Source organism: Phyllostomus discolor, chromosome 9 (genome assembly GCF_004126475.2).
Source record: "Phyllostomus discolor isolate MPI-MPIP mPhyDis1 chromosome 9, mPhyDis1.pri.v3, whole genome shotgun sequence".
In the NCBI taxonomy this organism is placed as follows: Eukaryota; Metazoa; Chordata; class Mammalia; order Chiroptera; family Phyllostomidae; genus Phyllostomus; species Phyllostomus discolor.
Window position 1 is genome coordinate 31,294,703 of NC_040911.2, and position 11,204 is coordinate 31,305,906.

The 11,204-nt window shown below is 35.4% G+C and overlaps 1 protein-coding gene across 1 annotated transcript in view; it reads right to left on the reverse strand.

Annotated features, from left to right (window-relative positions):
* Window positions 1-11,204, reverse strand: part of LOC114505985 (desmoglein-1-like) — a 39,678-nt gene that overhangs the window by 26,877 nt on the left and 1,597 nt on the right. Inside the window, exons 2-3 of the mRNA XM_028523553.2 lie at window positions 1,753-1,788; window positions 1,188-1,319 (exon numbers count right to left, since the gene is read on the reverse strand). Coding sequence (XP_028379354.1) covers window positions 1,188-1,319; window positions 1,753-1,788 — 168 coding nt within the window. The remainder of the gene's footprint in view (window positions 1-1,187; window positions 1,320-1,752; window positions 1,789-11,204) is intronic.

Genomic DNA, 11,204 nt, shown 5'->3' on the forward strand with positions numbered 1-11,204 from the left:
ATGCAAAATAAGTCTATTATATTTGATATATTGATATATTTGATATATTGGTGTCTTTTTTGACAAGTGTTGAGTGTTCTGTCCCTGTTATTTTGGGGGAAATTCTGAAGGTAGAGAATTATTTTACTAGATAAGTGGAATAGTTATAGTTTGAGATTTTCAATGATAACTGTAAATGTAAGAGAAGAAATTCAATTTATATTTCTACCAAATAATAACAAAGTAAAATATCACCCTAATACATCTAATTCTATGCAGTCATCATGTATGTATTCATTCATCATTCACTGAACATTTACAATTTGATCATATTATTCTCAGGTTCTGCTAGCACTAGGTCTGGAGCAGGGCTGTCCATGCCATCCTAAGGAGCTGACCAGTGTCGTTACTACCCAACTTTGATCTTCCAATTCAAAAACTACTTTTTAAATGTGGTTAGGAATAAGATTGGGGTGGATTCATGTAGGTAAGAAAAGACTGTGTATATTTCCAGACAGCTCTGAATTCTGGAAATGGGGAGGATGTTTTAGCAGGAAAATAAGATGACTTTAAATAAATGGTTATAGAAACCAGGACAGTTGTATTTGAAATAAATTATTGTATGGGGAGTGTCTCTTATGTATATCGTGTGATGTGTTTGAATGTGTGTTAGTGTGCGTGTATATATATATGTATATATTTTTGTATCATGAGGGAATCAGTGCATGGGGATGTGTTTCTGAGTGTGCGCATGTGTATGTTCTTTACAAAGACAAAGGAAAGTGAAAGGAAAAAGATTACAAAAGACAGTACATTGTGAATTTTCATAAACAAACCAAAAGTAGGAATTTAATTCTAGATTAGGAGGCAGAAAGAGTATGCACTGAAAGAGTTCTTCTAAATGTGCCAAGTGGTAAACTCATTACTTAAATCACTATAATTTCAAAATCTAGAGTTTAGGGTAACACATGATCATGTGTATTAATTTCACCAGTAAGGGGAGTCAGTGTTTAATTATCTGACGGTCTAAAAATCTTAATTTATCCTTCTCATGGCTTCAGTTTTCATAACCTGAATGAGCATTGTTCTGTTTTATATCATAACTTCTCAGTGAGATACGCCCACAAAATATTGAAAAAAACAGGTGCTTTTGAAACTTTAATTTCATCTCTTAATTTGTGATTTTGTGTTTTAGGGTTGAGACCTACCTTGGCTATTGGGTTCCTCTTTGAGTTGTCTTCTCCTTCACGACAGGCTGCAGCAAACTTGATCCATTCACGTTTTTGCCTTCTGATTGTATTCCACTTGATGGTGCCATTTTTAGTGTTATAATCCCTTACCTTGAATGGGCAGGGTAAATAATGGTACCTATTAGCTTCTATTCATAATTCACATTCCATTAAAGAATTGGTAGGAGGAGTAATTGAAATGCCAGAAAGGATGTATTTTGGGGAAAATTGGTAATTATGATACTCTTTTAATTTATACTTAAAATGAACTTTTCTTATAAGGATGAATTCTGGGATGAGTGTGGGGCATCATGTATATACAGTTACTCCCAAACCATTTTCTTGGGGTTTGGGGGGGTTGTTTAATAATTTTTTTCCTTAAATATTTTAACTTTTTCCTGTTGTTGTATTATTCCATTACCCTTTAGTGCCCTGATGCTGTCCTCCCCTCAGCAATCACCACATTGTTGTCCACGTCCATGAGTCCCTTTTTCCTTTTTGCTCAGTCTTTTTAAATTGAAAAAATAAATTTGCTGTATGTTACCTGGATTTGAAATTCACTGTTAACTTCCACCACCACCTATAAAAAATATGATAAACACAATTTTAGCTTTTGAATAAATGCTTTACAATTTGAGTTATGAAATCATTAAAAAATCAAATAAATATGAGTCATTAAAATTATTTTCTCAGTCTATATAGCAGGTGGAACTGGTTTAATCTCTCAGGTCTGATAAAGATGCTAATGATTCTTTTTTCTTTTAGTTTTTACTTTTCAATTTTGCTCTTCTTCTTTTTATTACTTTTACCTTCTAACCACGCCCCCCCTTCTTAGTCTATGAAGATACAGATATTCACATGAGTGAGGACATTTGAAGCTAGAACCCAGTGGATGTCATAGCCCCTGCGTTGGAAAACAGGCTCCTGTCAGTAAATCCTGTGCCTGAAGAGCTGGAGATACTTAGTGATGTTCAACAATGAGTTATGATACTCAAACTTTTGACTATAGTTTTAGCCCCTGAGTAGACTCAGACGAATATACAAAAAAAAATGTTTGCGGTGAAGAAAGTATAATGAAGAGTAACATATCTGGAAAGCTTCAAAATGTTTGCTTCTTCATTTTCTAATTCTAACTGAATGAATTTTCATTATTCTTGAAAACCTTAAGTGATAAATCTTAAGTGATAAATCTTAAGATGATACATTTAGTATTTGCTTTGAAATATGAGATATAAAGTTCTAAAATAAAAACAAATAATTTTCTCTATGTATAAATGAGCTCATATTTGATGTTTTAGTGTTCACGCTAATCAAAGTCGATGATATACATGCTTCCTTCCATAGCAAGGAGAAGACATTTCAGAGTGCGGAGACTAACTGCAGGGTAAGCAACCATCATTAGTTTTTTTTTTTCTCTTGCATTAAATAAGTGATCTCATCAAGCACAGCTCTGCCTACTTTCAGCTCAGCTATGGCCTTGACTTTTACATATGATTTGTAGTGTTAAGTCAGAGTTTTTTAAACTTATTTTTCTCTAAAAACCAAAAGCATTTCTAAAAACACAACACTTATGTATTAAGTTTAATAATGTATGAGCACGCCTAAGGCATTGTAAAATGTCTTTCTAAAAAATTAGGTGTGGATTTGAAGGCTATTTTGCATTTATAAGTTTTTAAATATATCTTTATTGTACTTTTTCCATTACCATTGTATCCCTTTATATCCCCTCCCCTCAGCCGTCATCTCACCGTTGGCCATGTCCATGAGTCTTTTTCCCTTTTTTGTTTAATCCCTCTCTCTCACCTTCCTCACCACCACTAGCTGTCATCTGTTCTTATCTATGAGTCTGTCTCTGTTTTGCCTGTTAGCTCAGTTTGTTTGTTAGACTCCACATATGAGTGAAATCATATGGTATTTGTCTTTCTCTGACTAGCTTATTTCACTTAGCAAAATGTTCTCCAGATCCATCCTTACTGTTGCAAAGAGTAAAGTTTTCTTCTTTTTCTATGGCTGAGTAGAATTCCATTGTGTAACTATCTCATAGTTGTTTTATCCACTCATCTGTTGATGGACACTTGGGCTGCTTCCATATCTTGGTGGTTGTAAATAATGCTGCACTGAACATAGGGGTGCTTGTGTTCTTTCAAACTGGTGTTTTGGGTTTCTTTGGATATATTCCCAGAAGTGGGATGGCTGGGTCAAAAGGCAGATCCACCTTTTTTTAAAGGATTTTATTTATTTATTTTTAGGCAGACAAGAAGGGAGGGAGAAAGAGAGGGAGAGAAACATCAATGTGTGGTTGCCTCTTGCACGTCTCTCACTGAGGAACCTGGCCTGCAATCCAGGCATGTGCCCTGACTGGGAATCGGACCCCTGACCCTTTGCTTCACAGGCCTGCACTCAATCCACTGAGCTACACCAGCCAGGGCCACTTTTAATTTTTTGAGGTATCTCCATACTGCTTTCTATAGTGGTTGCATGAGTCTGCATTCGCACCAACAGGGCAAAAGGGTTCCCCTTTCTCCACATCCTTGCCAGCACTTGTTGTTTGTTGATTCATTGATGATGGGCATTCTGACAGGTGTGAGATAGTACCTCATTATGGTTTTTATTTGCACACCTCTGATGATTAGTGACACTGAGCATCTTTTCATATGTCTATTGACCATCTGTATGTCCTCTTTGGAGAAGTGTCTATTCAGATCCTTTGTCCATTTTTAAATTGGGTTATTTGTTTTTTTGGTAATGAGTTTTGTAGGTACTTTATAAATTTTGGATATTAACCTCTTATCAGATGTAATGGTGAGTATGTTCTCCCTTTCTGTGAACCCATCAAAGCTTTTTAGTTTGATGAAGTCATATGTACTTATTTTTTGTTTTGTTTGCCTTGCCTGGGGAGATATATCTGATAAAAATTTCTAAGAGCAATTGCCGAGATTTTACTGCCTATGTTTTCTTCTAGGATTTTTTATGGCTTTCAATTCCACTGCTGGCATTATACCTTAAGAATCCTGAAACACCAGTTCAAAAGAACCTAGGCACCTCAATGTTCATAGCAGTGTTATTTACAATAGCCAAGTGCTGCAAACAGCCTAAGTGCCCATCAGTAAATGGGTGGTCAAAAAACTGTGGTACATTTACATAATGGAATACTATGCAACAAAGAAAGAAGGATCTCCTACCCTTTGCAACAGCATGGATGGAACTGGAGAGCATTATGCTAAGTGAAATAAGCCAGGCAGAGAAAGACAAGTACCATATGATCTCTTCTATAGTTGGAATCTAATTAACAAAACAGACAAGCAAAATATAACCAGAGACATTGAAATAAAGAACAAACTGACAGTAACCAGAGGGGATGGAGGAGGAGGAGAACTGGGGAAAGAGAGGGAAGTGTTGTCAAGGACTATGTATACAGGATACATGGATAAAGCCAATGGGGGAGTGGTAGGACTGAGTGTGGGAGGTGGGGGTGCATAGGGCAGGGGAGAATTGTGAAGGAAAATGGGCACAATGGCAGCTGAATAACAATAAAAAATTGCACTCAGAATTAATAAGTACAGTGTGAATCTTTAGTTCTTATTTCTACCTAAATAAGACATTTTTAACTTCAACTTGAATAAATTTTAGAATTGCGAAGTATGAAAACTGTTCTTATAAATACACACTATCTGTACTACTCAAAAAATAAAATTATTGTTTATATTTAAAAAATGCTAATAATAGTGTATTCAAAATACAACGACTTTAAATAATGAGCTTTAATTTCACCATTAAATTAAAATAAATTTTAATGTCTAAGTATATTTTTAAATCATGTTATTGATAATTTAAGAAAATTTGTATTTATGGTTAATATGTGTAGTTTAAAAAGATAATGTTTTGCCCAGCTGGTGTGGCTCAGTGGACTGAGTGCTGACCTGTGAACTGGTAGGGTTACCAGCTCGATTCCCAGTCAGGGAACATGCCTGGGTTGGTGGCCAAGTTCCGAGTAGGGGGTGCGTGAGAGGCAACCACACATTGATAGTGCTCTCCCTCTCTTTCTCCCTCCCTTCTCCTCTCTCTAAAAATAAATAAATAAAATCTTAAAAAATATAATATTTTTATCATAAGAGTTATATATTCATGGTACATAGTTAATGTTAACCATTATCATTATCATCCTTACAATTCACTAAATGATAACTAGACAACATGTTTAGAGAAATGCATGCATTTAATCTTAACAAGAACATGTGGTCAATACCGTAATTATCTCATTTTAAAGATGAGAAATTGAAGTTTGGAATTCAATGACTTAATACAACCCAATACTATTCAGCCTAAATATGTGCTTGAGGTGTGTGCTTTATCTAATTAAATATAAGATGGCCAATTTTATGTAAAACACTAAATAAAATATACTACAGAGAAGTGACATTACAACTTGAGGAATTCAAAAAAATGTTGAATTTTAATATAATCTCATAATATCCTTGTGATTAGGAATGCTTACATACAATAACCACAACAATAATAGTCATACTAGGAAGAGGAGGAAGAAAAGTGAATAGCCCAATGCTTCAGACAAATAACCAAAATGTTACGGCCCTGCTTGGGTGCAGAGTTGAAATGATAAGTTACCTGTGTGCTTCTTGCTACCTTGAATTCATGAAGACTTACTCCTCTCATTTGTGGGTGTGGGGAGACCTCATTTGTGTGTTTGGAAGTGTATTCTTCATCACTACAGGGTTGTGTGTTCATCTCTTCTCTCTCTTGCACTTCCCTCACCACACTGAAGTGTCAGCACCACTGTTTGTTTTGCAGAACCATGCCAGAGGCCACTAACCTTCTCACTTTATGAAACTGGGTCATTCTTTTTGCCATGAGAGGCAACATAGGCAGAAGACCAAGTAGGTTTCACTATATAGTCAGACTCTCAATTAGAATAGCAATTAAAAAACTACCAGGTCTTCTTAAAAATATGTTATGCTGACATATCCATATTGCCTTTTCCTCAGAGTGTAAAATAAACTCTGAAACAAAATCTTTCTTTGACCTTTAAGGCAAAATGATGAGATTCAAGGAGCATTAGGTAGACTCAGAAAATGTCCAATGTACTACCTGCATTCTCTGAGCTTTAGTTTTCTCATTCATAAAATGATGGGCATTGACAAGATTTCGCACAGTTACTTTTTTGAATTCTAACATCAAATCTCTGTGCAGTAGAAAAATACTGAAGTTTCTTGATGATGAAAAAGACATGATAAAGTTGTGGGTTTTAATGAAGCCTCTGATAACATGATGGAAGTGGTAGGAAAAGGTCATGATGGCAGGCAACCAGCAGTTGAATTTCCACATTAAGTCAGCCCAGAGATGAGACTGGGAAAGATCCACGAGGAGATACAGCTGGGTTGAAACTGACAGGTTTGAGAACAAGTGGTGTGTGGGTGTAATGAGAGGGAGAATCTGAGACCATTGCAGTTATAAACTAGGAGATCAGGGGAAAGGCAGAAGCACAATTTAGCAGGTTAGAATATCCTGTTTAGCATATCCTGTTTGGGATGCCAGAGCAATGCCTGGTGAAGATGTTTAGGAATTTGAAATATGTGTCAGGACCATGACCAAAACTTTAGGCCTGATACACAGACGAGGGACATCAGCTCAGGTAGAATGGTTGGAATCATGGGAGAATTTGAAATCCCTGAAGTAGAGAACACAGGAGAGAAATAGCCCATGGCTGAGGATGACACCAGGGGAATTCCTGCATTTATGTAACTGGGAACCATGACAAGAAACAAGAAACAACAAAACAGGGAAAAGAAGTGACCAAAGACATTGGAGGAAAATATAATGCATGGTGTCAAAAGAAGGAGAATTGAAAGACAGACAGGCTGTGAACAAGTGTCAGATGATATACAAAAGTTGAACAGGGTGACTCCTTAGGACCTCTGAGCTTTTCTGTAACTTTGAAAAGTATGCTTTCAGTTGGATGGAACGGGCTCTTCCTGACTGACAAGGAGCAGGGGACAAGATAAAGAAGAAGAGGACGTAAGGATGCCACTTTCTTGAGAAATTTGGTGATATAAGGAAACAGTGATAGTAGATAAAACGAAGTGTACAAGGAGATTTTGGGGGAGAAGGAGATATGGATTTTGAAGGCAGAGAAGGAGAGAAAAGGAGATTTTGATTTGAAACAGGAGGGGTGAGAAAGTACTTGCTGGAGGTATGTGATGAGCAGGAGGGAAGCAGCAGAGAGAAAGGGCTTTGAAGACACAGGGTAAGGAAGAGTGAAATGATGGAGATTAAAATCAATTGATTAGGACAGGGAAATTGAAGGACATCACACTGTATGATCCAGACCTTGTCCCTAGGGTAAGGGTAAGGTTGTTTTCTGATAATTAGGGGAGTGTTTTGGATTAAAAAATAAGTTGGGAATATGTTCTGTGGAGGCTGTAAAAAGATTTACCTAGAGATAAATACAAGTGTAGTTAAGTGCACTGAGTACCTCTCAGGCTCTTGCCCCCTGGATATGGGCATTGGGGTAAGTCACTCAATCTTCTTCTGTATATGAGACTGAAGCCCATTTTATCAAAAAAAATGAGAACAGTGAATAATTCACTTCAAGTGAATCCCCAATATCTCTTCCCTTTATCTCTATTTTAGAAGCTGACTGATGTATTAACCCCTCCCCCCGAAAACAACAATAAACAAACAAAAGCAAAACCCAACTACTATAGGATATAACATTGCATGCCAATTTCAATGATTTTCTAATTATACTCATTTGTAGTTCTTTTCCTTTAAACTCAGTTTCACATTTCTTTGCATGTAACAAAAATGATCTGAATGTAGTAATTTATAATTTTATAAGGAAAACATCTTGCATTTAATAATTATGAGGAGGTCTTCCAGTTACTTAACAGCTCTTGTTACACATCAAATTCTAAGGTATTTAACTGTTCTAGACATCACAAGAATGAACCTGAGACAAGATGAAAATATAGTTTTGCTTATTTTAAGAAACTTCTGTTTTGTGTTTCCATTGTAGTACTGGGCAGAAGCTATCAGTCACTAGTTGACTTCTTGATGGGTCAATTTTTATTTGTTAGTTGGTTTATGTATTTATTTTACAAATAATTATGGAATATATATTATGTGAATCCAAGGCCAGATTAAGACATTTAAAGACCTTAAGCACTAAAAATATTATTGTAAGCCTTAGATAAAATGTAAAGGAACTGTAATACCACATTATCAAAGTAAGTATTAGGGAAACTCAACATGATGATATCCAGTTTAATAGCTTGACAATTTTTTGGAGTGTGTAGGCAAAGGAAAATATAAACTATCCAAAAATTCCCTTCTGATGACTCCATGCTGTGTGATTAGGTACCTACTGAGCAATCTTGCATTGGTGCAATGTTCTATGAAAGGTACAAAAGTGAATCAGACAGAACCTGCCCTCAAATAACTTAATGTCAAATAATTTTATGAGCAACAGGCAACCATTAATTTGTGGGCATGTGGTTTTTCATTAGACATGTGTGAAGGACTGAGTTTTATTCTTATAGACCAGTTGAGGGTAAGATCAACAGCCAATGGCATTTAAATGACTTGGACCCACCCAAGTCCATTAAAAAAATTTGTATGCCAAGCATCATCAGCAAGGGTGGATGACCCAGCATTCTGTAAGGGTGTTCCCTCACTGATGGGAGCACAATGAGTCTAACTGCATCATCAAGCATGCTTCCTGCTCATATGTTAGGCAATTCCCGTTAGGACATGGGGATATTCAGCAATAATGTCCTTGAAGAAGGCATGGTGAAGAAAGAGTTATCAGAAGTTCAGTGCTCTGGGTATAGGCAAGAGTGTTGTTTTTCTAGATTCATGAGCCCTGTTAAATAGGTGTATCTTGTCCCTTTGGGGCCAAGCCTTCAGATTAATCAAGGGGCAGCATTTTAAGTTTTTCTATTGTCTAAATCAGACATAGAAAAATGTATTTACTCTGCAGAAATAAAAACCAATTAAATGATGATACATTTGAACTCTTGATTTTCATAAAGGTGGAAGAAAATGCTGGTCTTAAATGTGCCATAAAATCTGCAGTTAAGCCCCATGTGAGTGGAAAGGATTTTGCTTAAATATAATTCATAAATTTTACTAAACATGTGAACAGAAATATTGCTTTCATTTTCTATAAAATATTTTATTGAAGTACTTATATCTATAATATATGTTATTATAACATGTACTCAAGAAATCATAAGGAATCCTTTTTTTGTTTATCTTCTGTCAGTCTCTAGGAGTTTGTTAATCTTTCTTTTGCTTTATGCCTCAGTGAACACAGTTATGGGTATTTAAGATGTCCAGTTCAAATAAGTTGATGAACTATGTAATAATGCATATACAGGCATGGATGAAAGTAGGTTTACTATTTTAATTTTAATAAGTAATACAATAATAATTAATAAATAATAATGCAAGAATAAACTCTGTGCTTAGGTTATTCATGACTGTAAACCCACCTTTTCCCGCCTATGTTATTTTTTGTGAACATTTGCCCAAGTGCTGAGAAATAATCAGGTAAATTCCTGCTTAAAGACTAAGTGATTTCAGCTAAGTTCAAAGTGTGGGCTTAGTTTATCAGGTAGTCACATAGTCACAGGGCTTTTTTGGAAATGAAATATTAACCATGGAAGGAGGCAAACCTAGGCTGATATTATATGCTGAAGAAATTGGACCATTCTAGTACTAGATAAAAACAGTTTTTTTGAGTTCTTTGCTGCAGAAGTTTGCTTTCTAGAAAAAGACATCTTGAAAGTATGTTGATTGTACTAATTGGAACTGACAAAGTTACAAATAAGTTTTAGAAATCATTAGAGCTATAAAAATTCTACTGGTTCCATTTCGCTTTCCCATAATGACCACAACACACCTCATACCATTGTCACAAACATTCTCAGAGACTTCTTGTACTTGGTGCTTAGGTAACTTTGTTCTCTGGCCTAGAATACTCCCTCCCCACCCCCATACAAAAATTTCATGGCAATAAAAAAGAACAAAAAATAAATTTAAATCAAAAACATTTACTTAGCTTGCTGTGTTATAATAAGTGCAAGCTATTATTTCCCAAGAGACTTGTCTAAATAGTAGAAGAATCACCTGACAATGCTGAATTCTGTAAGAGCAGATTTTTCATTTTTATTCTCCCATTTCTAACCCACTAATTTGAACGAGGCCTATAGCTTCAGGATATTGAGCAGACTACACAACATATTTGCAAGTAGATGGCTGCCCACTTCTCAAAGGGATTTGCATTAAAGGTATGATCAGTTTAAATGTCTTAAAGATATTCAAAATTGTCCAACTATGCTCCCTCACTTTTCACTTTGAGCAGAGAATATAAATGCTTTACATAAATGTTTTCCTTTTCCTTTCCTTTTCTTTTCTTTTTTTTTTGTAAAAGTAGACATTCACAGGCTAGCAAAAAGATTAGTGGAAATGTCTTCTATAGTGGTGGTTAATTTTCAGAGTAAAAAAGTATTTTAAAGCAAAAATAGCATAACTCCAAAGCATATTTATCTAAATCATCTGGTAAAATCAGTAGTGAAAATAAATTATGATTTTCCAAATCTTAGACACTGAAATGTTTTACAAAAATGTTACAATAATGTGTAAAAGTGAAACATTTGAATTCATCATAGAATAAGTTCTTTGAAAATAATATTCATAAGGCATGTGAGAAACTTGTGATTGATTCTAAAGAAAAATACAGCAAAAAAACAGACAAATTATTCACACAGAAGATATGCATCCAGACTCAGAAAATAGAGTACAAATGCCCAGAAACCTGTGTATGAAGAGAGAAAGTTCACTAAGGATACATGATTTTGATAAAATGATACATTTTACTGAAGAATGACTAATTGAGGCCTGGCTGGCATAGCTCAGTGGATTGAGCACATGCTGTGAACCAAAGTGTCGCAGGTTCGATTCCCAGTCAGGGTACATGCC